Source organism: Anas acuta, chromosome 2, assembly GCF_963932015.1.
Source record: "Anas acuta chromosome 2, bAnaAcu1.1, whole genome shotgun sequence".
In the NCBI taxonomy this organism is placed as follows: Eukaryota; Metazoa; Chordata; class Aves; order Anseriformes; family Anatidae; genus Anas; species Anas acuta.
Genome location: NC_088980.1, coordinates 6,082,285 through 6,108,125, shown reverse-complemented (window position 1 = coordinate 6,108,125; position 25,841 = coordinate 6,082,285). Strand labels below are relative to the sequence as shown.

The 25,841-nt window shown below is 41.5% G+C and overlaps 1 protein-coding gene across 9 annotated transcripts in view; it reads right to left on the bottom strand.

The window, feature by feature from the left end:
* The window catches only part of LOC137852076 (sodium channel protein type 5 subunit alpha-like), a 206,768-nt gene that overhangs the window by 163,863 nt on the left and 17,064 nt on the right, over positions 1-25,841 (bottom strand). For 8 of the 9 annotated variants that reach the window (XM_068673369.1, XM_068673364.1, XM_068673370.1 and 5 more), the window contains exons 2-3: positions 3,217-3,535; positions 1,438-1,548 (exon numbers count right to left, since the gene is read on the bottom strand). In XM_068673369.1, the coding sequence (XP_068529470.1) occupies positions 1,438-1,548; positions 3,217-3,483 (378 nt within the window). In that variant the 5' untranslated portion in view covers positions 3,484-3,535. Of the gene's footprint in view, positions 1-1,430; positions 1,549-3,216; positions 3,536-25,841 lie in introns of all 9 variants that reach the window. The other variant, XM_068673366.1, reaches the window with a different exon arrangement.

Sequence of the window (25,841 nt, the reverse complement as noted above, 5' to 3'; positions counted from 1 at the left end):
TTTCTAAGAAGTTCAATTTCGAAATTCTTCTCTTAGCCATAGCTGTGCAAATCCACTGACCTCAATTAACCTCAGCAAGGCTGTGCTGATGTAACTGTACCTAATAAACACTGTTGGGCTCTGGGTATACAGCAGCATGTGCTGCACTGCTTGCAGGTATAACCTGATCCATCAGCAAATGCCTCTGAAAAATCCTATGCATTTTCTTCATAACATCTTGGCTGATATCACATACTCATTTTTTTTTCCTTATAATTATTGTTTCTAGAAGCTTTACCTATTTTTCTTCCCACTAGAACATCTATACTCTCACATCTGTCTTTTTTATTTCCTTTTTTTCTCACTGCATGGTTCACTGGGAATCTGGTTTATTTCCCTATTTTTGCCCCTGAAATTTGATAATAAACCAGTGATTCTAAGATGCTATCTGCTTAGTATTGTTTCTTTCTGATGTACAGGGGCATTGAAGCAGAGGGATTCCCATTAATAAAACATCAAACAATTATCAGAACAGTATGTGAAGTATTTGAATTAACACTTCTGGGTCCCCCATGCGCACCATAGAAAAAGAAGGCAACTCATGGATAAGGGTGTGTTTTTAGTAATGTTCACACAAAGCTGAACATTCAGCTCAGTCTGGTCTTCCAGAGAGATAAGACTATATCAGAATATAATGTTTCCATAGCTGTGTTTAAAATAAAATAAAATAAAATAAAATAAAATAAAATAAAATAAAATAAAATAAAATAAAATAAAATAAAATAACCAACTGTGCAGTCATCTTGCATGACCCCAGATCTAGAGCTAAGGGAAATTAGCCATCACCCTTCTACTGAGAGCTCCAGTAGGCCAGCCTCTGCTTTCATTGCTAGCTGGGTAAGAAGTTGAAATAACCAAACTGGCAAAACAACAAAACAAGTTTTAAAATGTTGTCTTTCAGGACAGAAAAAATAGTAATAATTCTGAGGCAGTTCAAAATTAAATTGTCTGTATATGGTCTCACGGAGTCTCATGGGAGAGGCTGCTTAAGTGCTCAGTGGCAAAACTCTCCTTCAGCATACGTTTTCCTGGGCAAGCTCCAGCTTCCTTGTTCCTTTCCTTTCCAAGGTACTGCAGCCAGTTTCTTTCACTGACTCCTTCATAGTCATTGGAAGGCCTTTCATGCCTTTTGAACCCGAGTAATTTCATCAAAGTATCCAGTACAGTTCACATTATCTGCCAGTAGCATAATATAATCATAATCTTAGCTCACATAACAATATAAAATAAAACAGACCAAAAATCCAAGTGTGGTTCTGCTTGTGCAAGCAAATTCAAACACAAGTTTTAAAACAGCTTAATGAAATCAAACATTTTCTGGGTTCCACACATCTGTGTTTTAAAATAATATTGCAAAATACACTAGGAGGGAAATCAACAGAAAGGATATGAATGTACCAAAATTTTAATTGCTGCTCTTCTGATTGGATGGAAAGGACTAAGTATATACAAGGCAGGAGTGGCACTAAATCGAAAGATTGTCTTCCCTTTGTTCAGTACTACAAATGTCTGGAAAACAAAATAGAGAATAAGAACATTCAGCACTTACATCTATGCCCATTGTCCCAGCTCACATCCCATCAGGAAATTCCTGCCAATATCCCAGATTCCTTCCTCACTACCTCCCAAGATCCCAGATTCCTTTTCACTCAGGGAAGCTTCTTCCAAGTCCCTCCAAGCAGAACCCTTGCCTGTCTTCTTGCAATACCCCAACTGTTTTTATCCTTTCACTGCTTACAGGACCCTGTGCCATCACTCGATCTTGGGGCTGCAAAGAGACATTTAAAAATGAAAGATGACCTAGAGACTAAAATGCAGTGGAGAGACTTTTATGCCAGTCTTCTTCTGCTGTGTTGTTAATCCATCTTCCCTACCTTGCACACCTTGTTGCTCTCAGACTATGTTTCTTGTCTCATCTTTCAAGTGAGAAGCTACGTGAGGCACAGCTCCACAGCACAATCTCAGCCAGGCAATGAGGCACTGTCACTCTATTCACATTAATATGGGTGGAGGAAACCAGGCATGTGAGTTATCATGAATCCAAAACAAAGGTGAATTGGATGCTGGCCCAATTCAGAGCTCTGAAGATGCCCAACCATGTACAGAGGGACTAATACTCACTCAGAGACAGGAGCAGGCCATTCGATAGATGAACTCTTAAGCAAGACACCCACCTTGAATCTAATACCTTCATGATCCTTTCACTGCAAATCTATATCCTGCTGCTTGCGCCTAGTGGTAGCAGGAACAACACAGCCATAAACACCTTTAAGTTAATTCTGCCTCATCCAGGTAAATAATCTATTTCTCTTTGTCTATTTAACTTCTATTCTGTAGTTGTTTCCACATCACTTTAACAGCAGTAGAACTGTGGTCATATTAATCCACTGTTTACAGGAAACAGCATAGCCCCAAAGCAAGAACATCAACGCCTGAAAGACCTGGAAACTGCCTAAAAATACCCTGTGCTTCCAAGCCTTATTTTGTCCTCCGTGTTGCAAAATGTTTGGAAAGGGGAACGAACTGTAGTAAGCAGCCAGCCCAGCTCTGCTGTTAACGGCCTTTTGACAGATGCTGTTTGCACTATTGTGGCTTTGGTCCAGCCTACACGTGATGCTTCATCAGGTGATGCTCCCTTTGGGATGAAGCATACTGTTCTGCAAAGTGCCAGCACTACCTACACATCCCTTCAGCTGTTTTGGTTATCTGAAATGGGATTGACCCATCCCTCAGCAGGAAAGGAACCACTGCCCTCCAGAACAGCCTGCCCGTCTTTGAAGAGTGCTAGCACAAGGCTTAAGTCACCCAGAAACTCTTAACCTAAGGGCCTAAGTGGTAAACAAAACCATGAAGAGTCAAGTCTCATGAAGGTGGCAAGGTGTGGTAGATAAAAACCTCTGGGCTCATTTAACTCAGCTACTTCTCTACTTCTGTTAGTCTCTGTAGATTCATATCCAGTGTCATCTGAAAACACCCAACCTCTATAATTATGTTTTGTGTACTTCTTTGTGCTGCTGCTTAGATGTTTTCTGGGAGTCCTACTCAACAAAGCTTTGACCCTTAAATCTGGAAAAAAATATTTTTACTGACTGTAGAAAAATGAAAACCAGAGCCCTCAAAACAAAGTTTTTATGGTTCAGCAAAAGCTAAGAAGCAGAACATATTGCTGATGCTTACCTTACGATCATTGTAGAAGGGGTCAATATCCTCCAATGGCTCCCCAATGAGCTCTGGAGGAACAGTCCCATAGATATCGGGAAGCTTCTTGCAAGCTTGCAAATCAAACTGAGGCTGAGGTTTCTCTTCTTCACCCAGCTGCTCTCTGTACTCCTGCTTCGCATTCCTTGCAAGCTTCTCCGCAATTCGTTTCTCAATAGCAGCCAAGGATTCAGGTGTGAACCGGTGGAAGCTGTTAGTACCCGGTGGTAACAAGAAGTCAGCCATCTTTTCATCCTGCTTTGTCTATACTGGTCTTTACTCCTAGTAGTGGAAAGAGCTGAAATGAGAAGGACCAAAGATTACTGACAGCAGCAAAGCAAGAAGAACAAAGCCATCAGCACGAAAAGCAAACACACAAACCAACCAATAACTTGTAGGATATTGATTACCAGGAAACTCTTCATCTGTTTTTATGTGGTCAGTAGAACATCAAGGAAACCAGAAATGATGAAACTGTTATTGCAATTAGCAATCACTCTGTGATCAGAGCTAAAAAAGACTTTGTAGATATCCTGTGGCCTATTCATAAGTTTTTAAGTCGCTTGGGAGCCTCAGTCACATCTAAGGAGTAATTTAGATTCATACAAGCTTAAGTTTCACTGAAAGTCACAGGGATTGGATTCCTAACTCATTTCTGAAAATGCAGCTCTGGGAGTGGATGAACAATGTGCCTAAGATGACTGCAGGGCAGATTTAAATCCACCGATCTCAGGCCACATGATGCAAACTCTAAAAATGCCCCAGCTGTTCTATTCCAAATTTAAAAAGAGAAGGGTCAAGTTCAGATTCTTAAATCACACCAAAATTCTTCATAATCTCTGTCTTAGGCTTCTGCAATGTAATTTTTCAGCATTTATTTTCCTTTGGGTATAGAAAATACCATCTTCGAGATATATGGCAGGACTTCTGAGTATTTTCTGCCACTCCACACCCTACAATCCAAAGGATGCCGGAAGCCCAAATGTGCCTGGCAGAGCCCTGTAACCTTCGTGAGAGCACTCCAAACTTCTGAGATGCTGAAAACCCCCTTTTATCACATCTGAAAATCATGCTGCTTGTATCCAACACCAGTTTGAACATCTAACCCAGAACCGTGAGGCTCAACCATCTTGGGTTAAGGGTGCTTCACTGTTAACACTTCCAATCCACAACAGACTAAAAATGAGTGAGAAGTGTCACAACTCTTCAGCTTACATGAAAGAAGTGCAAGTGTGAAAATCACAGCAGAACAAAAAGTCCTCTTGTATCTGCACTAAACAACATGGATAGCTGTGAAAATTAATGTAAAACTACTGTTTGAAAAGGGATGAAGCTTATCCCCTTTCTAGTAGCCTGCACAAATCCGTTCAAGCTCACTGAATCTGTATTATGCAATTTAATAGTGACTTCAGTGGCATTTTCTCTAGCAAGAGAAACCCCTACTATGTAACAATTAGAACACTATTCATAGAAAAAACACAACTTTTTTTTTTTTTTTTTGGAATACCAAGAGAGCATTCACACTACATCAGAATCATCAGAATATAAGCAACTGACAAACAAAATTGTAGATTTTGAGGTGGGCTACCCTACTGCATTCATCAATGTGTGCAGGCTACACTTCTTTGTTCAGCTGCAATTGTTGTCTTCTGCTTTCAGACAGTATTTGTCTATTTATAGTGGATAGTTCCAGATAGTTTGCTTCTATTAGGTTCTGTGATGACAGCACTTTTGTTAGCAAACAAGACTTTAACTGGACTCTGCATGACAAATAGCATATTTATTGACTCAATTTATTTGAGTAAAGTACTCTTTCAAACAACTACTGTTTTTCCTATTCTGACTTCATTTTAAAATGAATTCATTAAATTGTCATTGATCACAGACTATCATACAGGAATGATTTACTGGAGTTTGTACGTTATACTCTGCATTATGACTTCTTTCAACAAGTGTAAAATAAATTAGCCTTTCCTGTATTTTGGGTATTCTGACATTCTTCTTTATTTAGCTATTCTCTTTGCTCCTTTCCCCACTACCCCCACATCATTTTTTTATTCCCTTCTTCCTGAAAAACAGGAGATTAGAAGCTTTCCCACAAATTGGGTTTTCTTATGCGCACGGCTTTGTGACTCAGCACCAGTGCAAACAAATAGAATTTCACTTTCTATAAATGACATCAGTACAGGTGGCCAGAGGACTCTCAGGTATTTTGTCCTTTTGATTTTTGTTTCTTGGCAGCGAAACCTGTCTCAATGCTGAAGGGGACAACAAAAATCAGTGGCTGATCAGTATTTCTGTGAAGGAACAGACCAGGCCTCTAAACCAGACAGATTACTGAGGGCTGCCAGGCGAGTCCAGATCATCACTGAAGCTGTGAAGATGGTGAGTACCGAGTAACTGTTCGCTTTTTCTCGTAATACAAGGATGTAGAAATTTTGAATGAATTCACAGAGCAGCAGGTTTGAAGGAAACAAGGGAGCCACTTTCCACATGGCACAGAGTTAGCCTGTGAAACTTGTTTACATCAGCTGATGTAAATGCCAAAAACAAAACAAAGCAAAACAAAGCAAAACAAAACAAAAAACAACAAGGATTCACAGAGACAGACAAATCCATGAGCAAAAGTTCCTATCATGGTTTTAAATACAAAGACACTGCCTCTTACTGAGAAAAACCCTTAGCTGCAAAACCTGGCTGCATGCAAGGAAGACTACATATGCTTTCCCTATTTTTACTCTATCCCTAGGCTACTGCCCTGGAGGAACCCATGATCTGATCTTGTGCACGTCTGTCCTTACGTAGCATTCATGTCAATACAAGACAGCCTACGCTGCCCTGGGCATGGGCTCATCCTGCTCCTTGATGTTGTGGCTGGCCTGAGCTTGTACAGCCTTGTAACCACATGGCAAACCAAAGCTAATACCCCCATTCACCGGCAGGCGCTTGACCATCTACCTGTTTCTAGTGCTTTGGATCATGGGCCAGACAACATTCTCCAGCATTTAGATATACAATGGTTACTGGAAAGCTAGTGGTAGCTTTATACATAATCTTCTCTACATAGAAATTATCAGACCAGGAGGTTATTAAGTCACTAGAGAATATCTTGAGTATTTGTATGGAGGTGTTACTAGTCTAAGACTGGTGGAAGTAGAGAATTAGCCCTAACAGCCCCCTTCTGACAAGGAGCTGTGCTATGCTGCAGGAGAGGGATGAAGATCACACAAGTGGTGAACTTGTGCATGGCCCTGCTCATGCTTCATGAGCTGTGTCATTCTGGGGTGTTTCTGCTAGCCTGCCTCAGCCCAGCCTCTTCTGCAGCCCCTTCTCCATACAGCAGAGCTGGAGGCATGACCATATAGCATGAGGAACACTGAGTACTTGTTGAGATAATAAGAGAATGTGTGGAACGTCTCTGATAAGTGCCACAGTTTTCACGGGTGTTGCTTAATCACAAAAAACGAATATTCACCAGAATACTCAGCATCCTACCCAGCAGTCCCTAAAGACTTCCTACAATAACTATTCTGGCAATAGAACTTGTCAAAAAAAATTTTAAACTAAAAAAACTAATAGGATAGGGGATTGCGAGGGAGATAAAATTGCCCAAAACCATATCAAAAGCAGAAGTTTTAATTACTGTTTTTTAAAAAAGAATTATTTCTGTTCAGAGCTCTCTCATTAAAATATAAAACTAAAAAAAAAAAAAAAAAATCACCTTCAAACTACTTGAAACAAGATCTATTGAATATTAAATACAAATTCCAGAAAGTCAGAAAGTTAGCTTGCTGGGAAAAAAAGTAGAAAATGCTCCACAAACTTTGTGAAAGCTTTTGCTACACTCGTGTTTATTTTTACTATAAAGAAAATAAGTTACATTTTTTAGCATCCTTACAACTGAAAAATTGACATATTTGTCTTCATATTGTACCTAAGTTAAGGCATCTGCATTTTTATATATATGTTTAGTATAATTATTTTTTCAATTTCATATGCTTTCAGGAAATGGACAAGATGATTTTGTAAGTCCTTTCTATGTCTAATTTATTTGAATCTATGAATTGTGAACACAAATAGCCAGGGTTAGTGCAGATGTTTCTTAAAAGGGTAAGAAAGCACCACTACTTAAAAAAGAAATCATTAATGACTGAATCAAAGAGCTGGAATGCCACTTCTTAAGAGATAATAGCGGTTGTGACTCACATTTTTACAATATGAGCCTGGATTTTTCCATTCCTCTCAGGCATATTTTTGAAGTACAAGGCTTCAAAACACATTGTTTTTGTGATATCACCATGCACAGAATGAACATTTCCTTCTTGCTTTGTCTTTGTTAAATTCAGTTAACATCGGTTCGTGCTGATAAAAATGTAATGCTTATGTAAACAAAATGTGCATAAGAAAATAAAGCCCCAAGATGCTTATTTTCTATGACATGGCAAGAAGTGGGAACTGTGCAAAGATGTTGCTAGCATCTGTATTTATTCAGTAAGATAAATGCCAGTTTTCACTATAGAATTAGCCTTACTCATGTAAGCTTCAGTCATCCCAGCTCAGAAGACCTTCCAGGTTCTCCAAACAAGACATGCACGCCCTACAAACTTTTCCTTGACTCCCCACGGATGGCTGACCAGCACCCAAAAAGCCATTTGGGCAATGAGATACAACCAATGAAAGCTGTCCTGTTCACCTCCAGCTGCCTGCCCTCCTGCTCTCACGTGGGGTCTGCAGATTCAGACCACCACCTGAGTGCCTGACAATCACTTCCCATGGCCTGAGACACTGACACAAGCTGGTAGCAAGGTCCCCCATGCACTGGGGGAAGCAGAGACTGAGGTCCTTGCTGTCCACCACACCTGGAGGAATACTGCCTTCAAAGACCTGTCTCGCTTTCACCTCCAATGTGCATGATGGCACTGGATTTCTTCCCTGGCACACAGGGTATAAAGGATGTACACACATGTATTTCACATGCTTGGGAGCTATAATAATAAAGGAGCCAAACTTGAAAGTCAACAGAGTGAAAGTGATGATCATAGAATGAAGACTGGATACCATTAGACATGCTCCTCTCAAGTAGGCTTTTATTCATACAACCCTTTTGATTTCAGTGATGCTATTCAAGAAGCAACTACTGACCATGGGCTGGGGAGATGCATGGTAGCACATGGAAGCAAATATGTCTCCATCGTGATTCTGCTAGACATAAATCTTACACAGTAACGAATAAGAATTCAAAATTCTCCTTTGTTTACAAAATGTTTGTGACTAAATGTAGACTTTGTGTTCCCAACTGCTGTGGTAACAAAAACAATTATGAGGACGGTTTCCCTTGTTTGAGTCTGCATACAGTGCTGACATCTTTTTTTTTTTCTTAACCTCTTTTCCATATAATCTCTTTGGCATTTTCCTTTGACCTACAGAGCACTACAAAACATGAGAATAATAGGCTAGGGAAATAAGGAATGATGCAATGACACATCTAATTTAATGTCACTGGCCTAGATTCACAGATTCTTATGCATAAATTTACACGCATGCACACACAAACATTACCGTATCTAAAAAGACTGCAAGGTGATGTGGAACCACATGAAAATTTTATTCCAACCATGAAGCATGTAATGGCTTCATGGCGAATTCTTGTTTCTAATTAAGATCAAATAAAGAACTTCTACACAAAGATCAAGTACCTACAGGAGTCTGGGTGATTTCATAATTTTACTGACCGTCTACATACAACCTCAGGAGACTTTATTCGCTTATATTTATACCTCACTTGATGCACCTCAGCTAGGAGGTGTCACAGGAAATTCTTTGTACTGAAATTTTTACTGAAACATTTCAGTTGCTGCTCATACACGTTCTGAAGGTCTGTGTGCTCTCACCAAAACGAGGGGGAACTGAATAAGACAGCCCTTGAAATTTTGCACAGCGCACTCATTACTTCTGCTTAATCTGGTATTTGGTTTATTTCTTTTTTCCAACAGGCATAATTTTGTCAAGACCATACAGAATGGTTTCTTGTGGTACATGTTCCTAACATATATAATCAGCCTCATCTCCAGCTGGTGTAAATGAGCACAGCTTGACCCATCCCAAGGAAGTCACAGCAGCTGGGGAAGTGATTTATTAGGACCAAGAATATTTGGATAGATACGCTGTCTTTAAAGAGAGCATTGCTCAGAAATATCCTGTTGGGTGAGCTTGGAGTCAAAGGAAGAAAGGGGAAGCTTCCAAATGTAGCAGAGACTCTGAGGACACCAACACCTGCTGAGGACCAGGCAGGCTCCCATGGCTGGACTGCAACAGAAAGATTTGGCATTCCACAAAAATCTGACGGAAACGGCTGCTGTGTTCTTAGCATTGGAAGGAGATCTCCCAGGAAAAGCCGAGCACTGAGACAAGCCCCAGACTGACGCAGGAGGAGCTGTGAGACAGAGTTCCTCCCGCTGCCCGCGTCACGAAGCAAGCCTGCAGGTTGATATGACATCGCATAACGCACACGTTTCCTAAAAGGAGCCTTGTTTGTTCACCAAGCATGCAGACCGAGGGCAGAAATAAACACAAAATGTCCAAAGTGAAATCTCAGAGTTACTGACCCACACGCCGTTTGTCACGACCAGCTCTGCCTGTGCTGTATCTACTTTTAAATCCAGTTTAATGAGTTTTGCTGGCATCTCCCTCATCAGAATCATGACATTCTGACATTACCAATGACTTATTGATAAGATAAAGTCTTCAGCAAGCTAACATGTGCTAAAAGGAAATTAATTCAAAAGATTTCATCCCGATGTTGTATTTGGGGATGACAAATGTTATGCCAAGAATTAAGTGCTGGCACTAAGTCTTCTCTTATGATAAAATACATATTTTTAGTGAGCTAAAAATATTCTGCTTTCTTTGCAGGTGTTTTTGTTTTAAATTATGCTGCGACTGAATGACAGAAATAAGCAAGAGGGAAACAACATATAGTTACCAGTGCACATCTCTGTATTTTGCAGAAAATTGTAATTCGCTGCACCCAACAGGTTTTCATATCTATTTTAATTAACTAGAGATTGTCCTCAGAGTTATTTTACTAGAAACTAGTCAGTCTTCAGATCCAGGGGAAGATTTCCCTTTTGCTATTCTGAACCAATAGAGCTTGCAGGAGAGCTACCAAGCAAGCCAAATGTTTTCAGCTAAGGATACAGTCAGTAGCTTTTGAACAAGAAATAAGAAATCTACAGGAGAGCTCCATGTTATGCCAAATATAATATACACCACTCACACCATTAGGTGCTTTGAATGCTTCCATGAATAAAATATATCAAATCAGGTCCATTTTACTCACAGAGTGTTTTGTAAAGACGTTCTAACGGATATAGGAAGTTGTAAAACAGCTATTAAAATATATTCTGAAGCAATTATGTGGTAGTTATACTGCTTAAAGAAGGCAGGCTTTAGGCTGGCCACCAAAAGCTTTGCTGTATGCTTTCAGAAGATGGGGAGCCACAGCTGAAGATCTGGGCTATCTGATGTATTAACACAAGGTTACAAGTAAGGCATCGCTATCACCCCCTTCTAAGTTACGGAAAGACACTCACCAGCAGGAAAAAAACAACAGACTTACAGAAACCATCACTAGAATTGGCATGTCTACATTAAAAAAGATGGATGAAACTGTAAGTAAAGCCAGGGCCTCTTGCAGTTTTAACACTGGACTGAGACAAACATGGTACAACAACTGAACTTAAAACCCATTATTAAGAGTAAATGGTGCAATATACTTTTTTCTTCTTTCAGGTGAGAGGAACAAAAAGAGGATGAGATGAAGTGTCAAGAAAATACTAGATACAAAAGGCTGGTAGAGACAGACCCAAATCACACAAAGTTAAGCTACAGGAGGTGGCAAGTCCCTTTCTCATGTCCAGCAGAGGAGGTCGGACAGCAGGTCTTGCCAATCATTCCTCCATCTGCAATATCAACAGCACTTTGCTCCATGACCACTAACCTTCACCAAACTCCATCCACCCACATACCTATGGTACACCCAGCTTCCCATCTTTCTCCACCTCATTCCCTTTTTTATTTGTCAGCCAAGAAAACGAACTCACCCTCCCACCTATTTTATCCCAAGCCAACATAACCCTTCCACAAACCTCTCCCTGTCCCCAGCACTGAGCAATAACCCTCAAGTGACATTTGCACCAATCCTGAGTGACTTTGGCACAGCTATCTTATTCTCTTTAATCTCCTGCAATGCATTTCTGTCTATTCTAGTAGGTTCCCTCGGACAAGGGTGCAGGGTACCTATGTCCCTATGGGTTTGGATGGTGTTGGGTGCTAATGGTGCCCCAACTACAGGCAGGCCTTTTCAGTGTGTTTTGCAATAAGGCAGAGAGGAGAAAAATCGAAAGGCACAGATGTAGAAGTGCACTGGCAATATTATCTTTTTCGAAAATGGAAATAGAGACCCATGAAATTGAACGGGGACACCATCATGGAGAGGCTATTTGCTGCTTGCTGGGGTATGTTGAAGATTTGATTCATTATTTAGTACCCTGTAAATTTAACAGTACTGTTTGGATAAAGCCAGTGGATCTTCAAATGCGATGGAAGGGAAGAGATTTCCCCCACCAAGAGACAGAAAGAGAATTATTGCTGTCTAAAGAGGAGTGATATTCTGCCTGTTTGCCATTGAAAACTGCCTGTGTTCGGTTGCCAAGTTTAGGAATCAGAGTTAAGAGATTACCCTGGTGCTGAGGGTGCAATCCTTGCCTCACGTCAACCAAGGGGAATATTTTGTTTGACTGCAATAGGTGGTGGGTCAGATCCCTGGCGTCTGGGAGACAGAATTATTTCATTTCTGTCATTCCTTTCAGATATGGTTACTTCAGCGACTCAGTGCAGCTTCGTGGAAAAGATGCAATGGAAGCTGGTGCTTACTGACAGCTATTTGATTTGAATTACATAATGCTCTAAACCATTATGTAAATGAGGTGGACAAAGCAAGAATGCCGAGACGCCAGGAATTTTTCATTGTTCCCGTTTTAATATCTTGTAGCCTTTAACACTAGCACGAAGATTGCCGCCTTCTAGCTACTATATTTTCCTGGCAGGTTAGCTGAATTAAACTTTATTTCTCCTGACACTAACCAAAACCTAAAGTGCATCTGAGCAAATGAAAGAGAGCATCTAACGAGTGGCAAACACAGATGATTTTAGAGGTATATGAGTGAGTCACATTACCAGGAGTGATTTTGGCTATGTCCCACTGATGTCAATGAGACTCACACTACTGAGAACCCCATGACTCTCCTGAATATCCCACTTTCCCCTTCTCCTCTGTATAATTTCCTCATCTTTTTTACATAGAATATTTTTACAGAGTAAATAACACATTGCACAAACAATTATTTTCCAAAAGTCATGACATTTTCTGTTAATTAGCAATAATATAATCATCCAAATAAAACTGCTGGGGACATTGCATTTACTAACAAGCTACATCCAAATATGCATTTATGTGTCAACGATGCATGCTTGAATGGTTGGTAATACTCAATTGGGCCTGAGGCACAATGCACTGGAAGCATACAATAGTGGCCTAGTATTGCAACCCCCTGTTGTGGCTCCTTGCTTAATTTAGCTTATGAGACCAAACAGTCAATGAGTAAAACAGAAAATAATACATCAAGTGGCCTGTGAAAGAGCAACATCTGATGATGGTATGCCAGGATATTTTCTAAGTGGAAAATGCACTAGCTCCATAATTTGGGATCTTGTTTGCACTTTCTAAAAGAAAAAGAAAACAACACTATTTTAAAAAATAACATTAATATTCATAACATCAGTTATAAATGCACCAAGAGATCAGCCAATATCTTGATTCTAATCCCCTCCTATGTGCAGGACAGCTTCCGTGCCAGAGCCCTACCTTACTATACAAATGCTGGCAATGTAGGAGCCCTCAAGGGACATTATTGCTATTAGGTATAATAGCACCTGCTCTGATGGGATCCTGCAGTGATACAGAAGTGTCTGCATGGCTGGAACATTCAGATTGATTTATTTTTCTTTTCTTGAGATGATGTTTCCTAAAAATAAAAATTTGACAAGAAAATGGAAGATTTTGTCCGGCTCTTAATTTTTATTTGGCCATGTAAGAGCCTAGTAATTTAAGTACAGCCTACTCCTTTATACATTCATCTCTATCTTCATCCATCCCTCAATGCAGTTTCTCAGCTCAGACAGGACAAATATGTATTATAAAGGTTTTGGCTGCAAATATATGCACCGGACATGCAACTCATATGAAATAGCCTCATACATAGAACAGAATGAATCTATCTTCTTTGATGCAATGAAACTGACTGGCCAAACCAAAGAAATGCAGCATGTCAGACATTCAGGGAGAAGTAGACACTGTCAGGAACATGAGTCATCTCTCCTGTTTTACATGTCTACTTTAGTGAGATAAACCAGACTAGACCGCAGCAAAGGTACCGATGATTCAATTTGTTGATTAGGACACCTAAATTTAGGTATTGACATATAGATAGGTACCTGTGAACTCAGTGTCTATTGGCATGTCTGCTTTTCTCTGACAGAGCAGGGGCATCTAAACTGAAAACCATCTTCTCAAAATTCTGACCAAGTTGTGTGTTGTGTGTTAGCTTTTCTTCTGCTTGACTCTTAGAAAAAAAAAGGACCAGCTACCTCTAATTGCACGGTGGAAAAGGAGCAGAGTGTGGGGATGTTCCACTCCTGAAGATGGCAAACTCCAACACTTCTACCTCAGCTTTCACTTCTACAACAGCTTTCCAGTGCCCACTACTATTTTACCGCATTCAGTGTAGATGTTCAGCTTCAACAAACTGCCTACATTTAATTAACCAGTGAAACCATGCTTCTTCCTAGAAACGTGGTCAGTCAGCTTAGCCCAGTTCTCCCAGACACACCATTTGACTTGGGCATCTGGAAAAGATTGTCCACCTTGTATTTTACTTCTGCAGACTAAAGGGGTGGTGGAGACCTGGATTGTGCATCTCTGTGGACAAAAGTTGTTTTGAGCTAATATTTCTTAAAGTAGAATGGCATACCTCTTAGTGGCATCCAGGACTCCTAGGGGCCATGAAGAAACAACCCAAAACAGTTGAAAGTGAACCTCCATTTCCAGACAATTTCATGTGCCAGTCTTGGGTTTGTCTTACGGATTATGCCAAGGAATATAGTGATTTTAATAGCAGAACAAGCATTATAGCACCGATCCTCTCTTCCTACACAACTGTGTTTAGCCTGGCTCCAAAATATGCTTCCCTGACTCTACTTCCATTCCAAAAATATTGACTAAACTTGTAGTGCTAACTACTGAAAAGCTGTCTTGGAGTGTTGTTCTCTCCACCCCGTCTCTACTGCTGGCCAGAGAAGAGAGAAATGTAAGTGGGGAAATAAAAGATACAAATTTGGATGATGGTTCAGATGGCCCCTGTTCATTTCTCAAGGATTCTCACACTAATTGTGAGAATCAAACTAATAACCATCATTTATGGAAATAGTTCCTCTCGCTTGATCTCCAAATCAATGAGTTGCAAAGAAGATAAAGAAGACATCCTGGAAAAAATGGTCCCAGCAGACCAGACTGCAGCTCTGAGCTGCAGCTTGGGCTACCACATGACTTATACTATGTCCCTTTTCCATCCCAAAGCGATGGAGCTGGCTAAGAGAACCTCAAAAAATGCTGTCACAAAACACAAGAAAGCCTCTAGGCTAACCCTTACATCAAAGCAAGAACATTTAGCTTGAAAAATCAGACTATTAAAAGCATTACTGATCCTCTCAATTCTTATAATTTATAATATTCCCAGGTGAATCTAAATTCAATTGAAGATTCACTTTAAGGAAGTAATGGGAAATCCCATTTCACATACTTAACATTTACTCTTACAGTGGCTAACAAGAATTAGATAGTCCAGGACAGAGTTCTGCTGCTTACCTTAACTTCTTTCTCATTACAGATGTGAGGCAGAAACACGTCTCCATGTGGTCAACACAGCTGATCTACTTCTACAGGTTATTTAGGTATGGTCTGATAGCACAAACCTAGAGCTCCTAACACTGCCTCCATTTGACCCAATACACACTGTAATAAACCCAAAAACTGACGGCCTAAGTTTGCTTTGTGCTGGCTGGTACAAGCAGAGACACATGCTCAGGTGTTCCAGTCTTTATGATATAGCCATGATGCCAGCAGCTCCGGCCATCTCGCAGCTCTCTAACTGCCTCCTCCCTGCCTTGGCAAATGCAATTTGTGACCATCTCCTTCCTAAAATTGCCTCCAAGCCCAGAGCCAGGACTGCTTGATACATCAACCCTTGCTGCTCCTGCACATTCTCACATCTGCCTCCTCAATTGGAGGCTCCAAGTTAAACTAACATTACTATAAACCAAATGGAAATGGTTTACTGCGCATGTCTAAAAATAGAATTGCAATCATCTATGCTTCCGTTGCTTTAAAACTAAATTTATCAAGAGATTATTCTTCCATGAGGTTTAGCACATGAGAAGTCTTACGTTTTAAAGTTCAATCATTTCACAGTTATTTATGAGCAGAAAATCTTGTGGATTAATTTTATAAAGAAGCACAATCAGCTTGGGAATCAGGCCTTCTTGCAGTGTAAATGGTCAGAATAAGTCCATCAAGAGAGTTTTTGGATTTTCTGGCTTTTCTGTTTTGTTTTTTTTTTTTTAATATTGTTTGGTACGTTCACAGGTAATGTGTAGCTGAGCACCAATTAGACAAAGTGTAAGGGTTACAATCCTGTTTCAGAAAAATCTTCCAAGTTACAGCTAAGACTCATATAACCGAATAAGGAGAGAGAATAGACATATATTTCTCTGTTGTTTTTTAATTAGTTTAGTTTCTACATTATACAGTTCTTTGAGAGCAATTGATTTTATAGTTTCCTCTGTAGTTTCCAATAAATCATCATCCCTCTTTGAGAGGATGTTTAATACAAAAACAGGAGTCAGGAAAACATTTTAAAATAGGAAAATGTGCTTATAAAACCACAACACTGGCATGGCTATGCAGAAGTGCAGGTTCTGTACGAAACCACCCTTTTGAGAGGAAGGGGGAGCAGTGTTGCCTGCTGTATGTAACAGCTGACTGCAAATTTCCTATTGAAGTTCTGTTTCTATAGAAAAAAGCCTTTCCAATAAGAGCGGCATTTTAGTAAAGAGCATCTACTTTGAGATACAAATTTCTTTGTATAACAAAGAAGCCTCCAAAATGAAAAGGGAGCAGATTTCTCATAGAAAATCACATTCTTCCATGAGGAAATAAAAAACACTTTCTCTCCAAGAATGATGGAAACAGGCCAGAAATCAGCCTAATCACATCCCATTGCTGGTTCACCCACTGACTTGACATTGCTCTGATTGTGTTTGCAAAGTATATATATATATAAAAATAATACGGGAGCATAACTAAGTCGTTTTGATCCTAATACAAAAATGTATTTTAAAATTACTTGGTTTTGACCTTACAAGAGACTTTTCTTTAAATCACAAAGCAGCAAACGGGACAATATCTACTCAAACCCAGGAAAACATGCCTTTCTTTTAAAAGTCACCTTTAGGCTACCATCGAAGCATTAAACTTTTAAGTGAGGACAAGGATCTTTTGGAGGTTTGAATAAGGAACAATGGGAGTATTACAAAAATAAATAAAAGATGAGCAAGCTGCCACTTAAGCTATGGATTTCCCACTGCAACAGCTTCAAAACTTTCTTGAAACACAACAAATTTAAAGAAAAAAAAAAAAAAAGGAAGCAGACGATAAGGCTCTAACTGATCACATGAAAACATCAAGCACTTTGATTCAGATTAATAAATAATGATGGCGTGTTATCCAGGAAACAGTGCAATGCCAAGTCTTTTTGATCTCAGACCAACTGTTGGGTAAAAGTATTCTGAAACGCTCTCTTGGGCAAACAAGCCAGTTGCATCTCATCGTCGGGACTTTGGTTATTTAAATGGGGCTTTTATTAAAAGAAGGAATTTCATCCTAGAAGAAATTTTATATCGTATGACCATTCTAAAGGCAAACCCCAGTCCTGCTTGGATCATTCAGGGTGACGGGGTCATAGGAGTGGGGAACCTTGGAGCACCCTCTGTTATTTCCCTCATACCTCCTAAACTTAGATGGAAGGAACAGGAAAGGAAGAAAAGAGGGAGCCCAACCCTTTGCATGCATGGGCTGTCCCAGGAAAGCCAGGAAAATCATTTTCTCTGCAGCTCCCATGGCCCATACCAAGAGCTGAGAACCATTGGGAGCATCCCTTTTGCCTTGGCTGGTCACAGCAAGAAGAGTTACCCTCATTTTATGGCTGGGATCACATGCCTGCTTAGGTGCCCAGAGATGCTGAACTGTGCCACCGTACCACAGCACAGACAGCAAGGTGGAGGTACATACACAGCACCCCTGAAGCCTTCTGGTAAGGTCCTCATGGATGAGACAGCATGTGCTTTGCCCAGTTAGAAGCTCTGCCCTGGCTCTAGGTGCTGTGTAATGTCCTGCATTGCAAGACGTGGCTCCAAGCCTCAGCCCAGCCCCTAAATGACATCCCAAGGCTGACAGCTCAGTTCATTGCAGTCCACTTTCAGTAGGCAGAAAGTGTTGCCTGCCGCAAGGTCAGCCTGCCACAACCTTCCTCCCCTCCAAGGGAGAGTCCATTGTCTTGCAGGTGCCACTTCTATTTCACACCAAACTCTGGAGAGAGAGGTCCTCTCTATCCTTTTCAAAATTCCTTTAAAAATCTAAATTCTCAAAGTTCCTTTAAAAATCTAAATTTACAAACATGCCTTGTCCAGGAAGGTGTTCTCCCTTTTTTTCCCGCATAGTCATTCCTCCACAAAACATTCCACCGGACACATGGCTCTTTCCCTATCAAAGAGGGCTTCAGCAGCCTGAGAGCTCAGTTGAAAAAAAAAACAAAACACCCAAGCACTAATGCAGGAAGCGTAAAGAGATCTGATAAATGCTCCAAAGCTTCAGCTTCCTATAAACATATGAACTATAGTAACTGCCAAGAATTATGACTGCATGACATTACATCCAGCTCCTTGCTCTTACTAAAAAGTAAGTACGGGTATCTGATGTGCAGATGGGCAGAACCACACAATCTGCTCTGCTCCACAATCTGTGCTTTAATGGATGCTCATAGGTTGTCACGGAGCAAAAGTTTTCATCTTAAGGAAATACCTGGACTGTGCAAACAGCTGCTTTTATGTTTCATTGATAGTAAATGGACAGAAGTGAGTGATTCCAGACTTTTGGTTAGTTTTTTGCATGCTCTGAAACAAGATGTCCTCCAATCTGTTTCCTCCTACAAAAATATAATACACTCTGTGAGTTTTAAATGAAAGAAGGTAATTTGCACATTTTGTTTAAGTGAAAGTTAGTATTTTTGGAAAATGCTCGATTGGTGAGCCTCCCTTTGCCTGCAGACAGTGAGTAGTGACAAGGTGAGAACCTTGGAAAAGTGACAAGATCTCTGACATACTCCACACTGGTCTGAGAGATCAGTCCTAGCAAGATGAGGATTGTTGTACATTCCCAAACCTTGATCTTACAAAGTATTAATTTACTGTATTGGCTACAGGGATATTGAGATCTTTGTGTGATCACACTAGTCTCAGCCTCATGCTCAGAGGTAATAACAGAGAGATGATGTTTGGGACACTGTGAACATGAAAATTATTTTGGTCCATCACAAACTTCTGGCATTATTATCCTGAGATGTAAGAAAAACATTCAGTGCCTTTTTGCAATAGTCCTAATCTATTTATCCTCAAATTCTCACACTATACCTGATCCAAGGTAGGATAAATGGTCAAAGAGGTCTGCAGAAGGAGATGTAGGCAAGGAAATTTGGGATCCTCCAAAAACAACACCATCCTCACTGTACTGTGGGGTTCACAACACAGAACCACTGCTAGCCTCAAATTTGCATTCCTCAAATTTCACTTCTGGAAATGCACTCCATTTGTGTTCACTCTTGCTCTGGGTAGCAGCAGTACAATTCATTGTTGAGACTGCTCATATTTTCCCCTTGTTCTTATAGATGTTGTTTCTTGGTGTACTTCTTAACAGAAATAGGGCAGCATAATTTATTGGAAGTGATGGTATTTTGATCTGTGACCATCAATAAGTCTATGGCCTTCAGACCAAACACTATTATCAAGACATCCGTTGAACTGGAAACAGCATTAGAGAAGAGACAGCTAACTCAGCGGTAATCAAGACTTTCTTGTTCCTTCAGTATCTGAATATTGCCATCAGGCTTTCTGATAATACCAAACCTCTGGCAATTCCGGGCGGTCACACACTGATTTATTAAGGTGGTCACATAGACAGGTGACTTGTGATACTGCACTGCAAGGATAATGTACCAGATTGACAGTTAACATAATCATTTCTAGGGCCATGCACAGGGGCTTATGTTCACATCAGATTTTTCATGTCAAGATGCAGGAAACTGAAAATCTGTAAGACCATCTAGGCACAAATTTGTCTCACCCTACCAGCAACAGAAATTAGACAAGGTACAGGATACAATTAGAGACCAGATCAGTTTCCTGACTAAGCCCTAACTAAGTCCAGTGAAAATCACTGGTATAACCAGCATATTTGCTTCTCTGCCTCGCTGGCACAAGATGCACAGCTCCAGTCCCAGCTAAAACTTGCGCCTAACTTGCATCTTATAGGCTTTTTAGTCTGGAGCCCAGGCTGCAGTTGTGTTGGTCAGCTTTAAAAGTAGCATCTCCACCTCTGTTCTGCACACAGAAATTGCAAGTCTGCCTCTTCACCTTTCTTAATATTTATGCATCCGGTCTGTCAGCATCCATCATTGGGGGGGAGCCTTAGCAGTAGGTACCTCAGAGGGATGAAATAATGGCAATTGCAAACGAGATGCAAGACAAACGGGAATGGGGAGGATGGGAGGGAGCTGCTATTGGGAGTCTTTCAGAGCTAGGTTATACGAGGCTATACCTCTTGCAGCACAGAAAATAAAAATAAAAAATGAAAATAAAAAATAAAATAAAAAAAAAAGCACCACCACAAATTAGCAAGAAAAGAAACCAAAGAGCCTGGGTTGGTTTCAGCAGGTGGCTGGGCGGGGGAAGCATTTGCTAGAAACAGATACAGAGAATATAAACTGCTCAGAGATCAAGACCTGGGTAGAGGCATAAAAAAAAACATCCTGCAGCCTTTAGACCCAAGCTGTGACCCACTCCTGGGCAGCACAGTGTGCACTCATGTACCCCATAAACCTACCCCAACTAACGCAGGAGCAGAAGCCATCTACTCTCAACCTCTTCCAGAGAGCAAATTGCTAAAAGGCAGCAGCTCCGCAGATCCCAGGAGGAAAGGAGAGGGCAGACTTCAGAAGGAAAACTGCTTTCTGACAGCGAGCCATTTTTCGAGATTTCCTCTGGCTGCTGCAGGGGTTTCCTCCCAGCTGCACACCTGATGCCATCAGGGTAAATGCGGCTCGGTCCTTTCCATGAGGCAGGCTGGCAGTGTGCAGATAATGACCCTTCTGAGCACAGTGCTTCATTACGCACACCAGATTAATGACCTCCTCCCAGACTTCTCCAAGAAGGGAACTTGGCTGACTTTTTGCTGCATAGCCAGGGGCTTTAGATTAACACACACAACAAAGCAAATTACTAATCCTGAGGACTAGGCATGGTACCAAGTGTTCCTTCATAATGTTAAATATCCAGCTGAGAAGGAAGGGCAGGGAGGGATTTTCAAGTGCGTACAAACTTTTTGAGCTTCTGAACTGAAGCCCAGCCCCAGAAATTCCTGTTGCTATTTTTTATTCTTTGACAGCAGCACCCAGAGGCAACAAATGCAATTACTTTACTGCTTATCATTGGACAAACACAGCGTGAACTGAATGAAGGGCAGAATGGTCTGAAGTTATTTGCCTCTTCCACCAGCAGGAGGAGGGGATCCCAGCTCTCCCAGGCTTTGCCCAGATGCCCATTCTCTGCCTCCCCATGCAAGAAGTGCAAGTAGGCAGCTTACATCATGATCTGCATCAAGACACACTCAGAAGGTCTGAAAGCCCAAGCAAGCACCAGACAGAATTTTTCCTCGTCAGGTATGAGTTTCATCTGATGTCCATCACCTCTGACAACAATGTTGTCTACCAGCTCATCCAAAAGGGTTCAAAGCACTGATTTTGAGCCATAAAACCTTGTTTTCCTGATGATGCTCAGGAGATACCAGAATCCCAGCACTACAGCTTCTGAAAGCCAAGGTGGTCTCTCCAGACCATTTTCTGGAGTTCATTCCCAACCCTGCTCTGGAAATCTGCCTCATGTATTTCAGCAATGTCTCAGTCATGTCATGACGGCTGAGCCAACAGGGATGTCAGAGAAGCAGGAAGGGAGGGAGGAGTGCTGGCACCCAGCTGGCTCACTGGCTATGTATGTGGGCGGCAGGTTCATGACCAGCTATTCCTTTTATTTCTGGATTTGTGTGTCTGCTTGAAAATTTACCGGCTTTGTGATATAAACAGGAATGCAAAAACTGGGCTGGAAACACCAAGAAACGCAGAAGCCCAAACCTTATCCGTGTGCCTTTACTTTACTTTTAAAAATTGACCTCCCAGAATATGCTTTTATGTAGCCTGAAATAAAATTCCAAGTCCTAATACCTTCACAGACTTTAACTATTTTTCTTCTTGCAGCTGTGGCTGCCTTTCCTTCCAGCATCCTTCTCTCTGATGAAAGGGTCCATTAAACCCAGCCGCTTTCCCTCACTCCTCCTGGATGGTGGGCTCATGACTAGCAGCGCTTGCTCTGAAATGTACTGGGGGATCAAAGCTCCATCGGCCTTGCTGTACAGGCAAAATGGCAGCTGCTTATCTAAAGACCAAACACAATACCTTATGGACTTCCCCACCTCCTGGTCTGCAAACCTTGATTTATGAACTGGCAACTTCTAGACAGCAAAATGATACCGACCATGAAAGATGATATGCGAGTGTATATTTGGGGCTGAGCTGGGCACAGCCTCACATCCCTGCTCAATTAAAACATGTCCATGTTCACACCTAGACCAAGAAGAAGTCCTCATCAACTGCTCTGGGATACAGAATGACCATCCTGCTGGTGTGTCTTACAGCCCTTTAATGAATAGGGACAGGGACATGAGGCTTGTCTCCTGGCCACTAAATCCTGTTTGGGCACAGGGGTGTCCAGATGTGGTTAACCTGAAGCTACTCCTTATGCATGCACAACAGATTTTGGCTCCCAAGACAGAGGATTGATACCACATCAGTGGGATAACCACATTCCGTGTTCTAGGTGCAATGTAAACAGAGCAAAGGAGAGCAGCACTTCAATATGTGCTGCATCACTCGTTTGTAAATACTCGGAGCTTGCAGAATTAACTACAGTGGATGCTGAAAAAAAAAAAAAACAGGATGTACAGAGGACATCACAGGAGTCCTTGCACTAGATTTTTTTTTCCCCTTTGTAGCCTAGTTTTCCGAGGAAACAGGCTTATCTGATCATGCTGTCTGTCTTTTAATCCCCTCTAATAACTTTTGAATCCGTTGGCCAATTTCAACCATTCTTGAGACGGAAGTAGATGTTTTAGATCTACTAAATGCCCACTCATCCTATTGAAATGAAGTAAAATTGATGTAAAATAAATCAACCTTAGTGCCCCCACAGCAGCATAGCTCCAACCCCTACCCTGTTCTGAGAGATGGCAGCCAGTATATCAGTCAGTTTAGGGATGTACATAAATCCTCAATAGGACATACAGCCCTAAGCCATTGCACATATTGCCACTTAGCCCCACAAGTGGTCAGGAAGAGCCTATGGGCTTGGGAGGGCAAGTTAAAGTCACAAGAGCTAGGAAACAAAGCTGAATTAGTTTTGTTAGTCACAAAGCAACATGAGTTTTATTTACATTATTTTAGGGTAATGACCTTAGAAAAGCAGAATATGTTTTGCTGTTCAGAGATTCATATTTTGGCTCCTCTCTTATTCTCTTCACATTTCAATGGTAAAGCCTAAAACTTAGTTCCCAAAGCAAGAGGAAACCAAGTCTGATGTGAATTGATCCCTTAAAGCAGCACCATACAGAATACTGAGGCCACGAAAATCATTTAGCCCTCCCTGGTGGTATTCAGTCCTTGTTTGAGTTCAGCAGTAGCAACTTCACATAAAGCCTCTGACTAGGGCAGCAGAGAGGCAGTGCGAGTCTCCCACAGGAGCCTGATTGCTGGGCTGAAATCCTACGCTCCCTGAGAGCAGCATATGGTACACGAGAGCTGAAAGAGCAGGCTCTGAATTTACACACACTTTTAGCTTTATTTCCCTGGCTACATGCACCACGTTGTATATCTGCACGTAGAAACAGGACATTGGGACCTTCTCAAGAGGTCTAGTGCGTGCATGCATGATGTTGTGCTGAAAGCACATTTTAAGCCGTGAGCAGGAATATGCTCCCAAACTTGTGTGTCCTTGCTACAAATGAGCATTAGACTAACAGGACATTTTCCTACATGGCAAGTTCAACAGGTTTCAAAGCTTCCACACCAAAAAAAAAAAAAAAAAAAAAAAAAAAATCAACTTAGTTCAGCTGCTAAATATCACGAGAAATGGCTGATGCGCACTGGCAGACTGCCTGGCTACCAGCTGTGATCCGCCTTCTATCCCTGCTAAAATCTGAGGTCTGCCAGCGAGTGGACACAGTGCCACAAAAACTGCAGAAGACAAAACTCTGTCAAACCCCTACCATGGCTGATGAGACACATGAAACTTTGTTGGCAACAATTTAGGCTGTTGGGTTCCCTTCGCTGGGGCTACTACCAAAAACAGTGTCCTGAAAGCCAACAGGAGAACTCAACTCCAGCTTCTGCCTGGAGGGCAAGAAGTTCAAAGGACTCCAGACTGGCCTGTGGCCAGACAGAGAGGAGTGTTTAACTGGGTGCCTGTAACAGGCATTTCAGATATTCCCATAAAAATGCCATTTCCATGTAAGTCCTACACAGGCAGGCTTGCTCCGCTCCTCTCCCAGTCAAGGAATGCAGCGATTATGCCCACAACAGGAGGTTGTCTTCCTGCTCGGCAGCCACGATGCTCCCCCATGAGCCAAACTCTGCTCCTGGGGGCAGCTCTCACCTCAAAACCAGCGCCCGACAGACAAAGAAGCACTTCTGGCTTTGAAAACCTAGAAATAGAAGATGCAATGTAGGTGGAGATTGTGGAAATTGCTTTTTGAGGGTTGATCAGTGCAGGTCTGAAAGATCAGTGTCCGTAGGCTGTCTAGGTACTCTGCGCTCTGTCCCTCTGTCGTGCTCATGTGAGCAATTCCAAGGCAGCCTATAGACAATCCTGTGATATATTAGTCCGCAATTATTAACAAGCCTGTGGTTTTCAAGCCCACATCTGCTCTATCTCTGGGATTCATGTTCTTATCTTGAAGGCAGCTGCAAGGCTGCCATCAGAAGGCAAGGCAGTACCATCTCTTTCCACAGGTTATCCTGTCCAGCTGCTCCTTCTCCACGACCCCCACCTCTGCATTCCTTTATCTTATGAACAGCTCTGTTGAGGTAAAGATGCTGAGAGAAATCTGGGCTGCAAAGACATTTACACCTTGCTTATATAGTTCCACCATGAAAGCCAAGGACAACATCGCAAGCCTTTTCTACAAGGTGCAGCTCACTTGTTTCTCTGGTCATCCAGCCCCTGGAACAGACAGGAACCTTGATGAAAGCCAGGTGATTTTACCTCAAATAAGATTGAGCTGCGATGTCCAGCAGGGAACTACCTTCAAATACTTATAACAAGAATAATGCGGGCTTTCTTCTTCCTCATCTCTCTGCAATGCATCCTTGGGGTCATTTGCAACCTCTTCATTTGTTTGTTTTTCTGGCTGTATTATGTAAGGCTGCCTATGTTAAGCTACAAACCATCCCTCTACTCGTTCACAGCTGAATACAGGATTCTCCTTAGCGGAATCTCTCAGCTGCCATTTGGGATCTGAAGTCAGCTGCTGCTGTGCCCTGCCAGGTCCTAGAATAAAGATTGGTCCTATCATAACCAAAGTGCAGTGAGCCTCAGCTGTAGGGTGATAGGTGTCTTTTGAGTACTCCTAGCAAAACAGTAGATAATGCTATCACTTGGGGCTTGACTTAACACTTGGGCTTGATCAACACACAGTTCAGAGGAGGTGGGAAACAAAGTGTGTCCTTGATGCCATTTCACGTCTTCACCAGTTCTCCTCCTTGCTAAACAGTAGTATATCTGTGCCAGCGGTAACTGGTGCCTAGCTTATGTGCCAACATGAGCTGCAGCTCCCTATGTTCACTGGTTTATTGCTAATGCAACAAATAGCCTTGGGTGTGCAGTATTTGTTGTGACAAGCTGGAAGAAGGCCACGCATCAGACGATGAAGTTGTTCTTGCTACAAGCAGGTACAATTGTCTCTTCCACTGAACTAGCAGTGCACTTTATCCTTCTTCTGCTCTTAATTTTTTCACCTTTTTGATTACTTTAAAAAATATTTACAGGCATTTTGC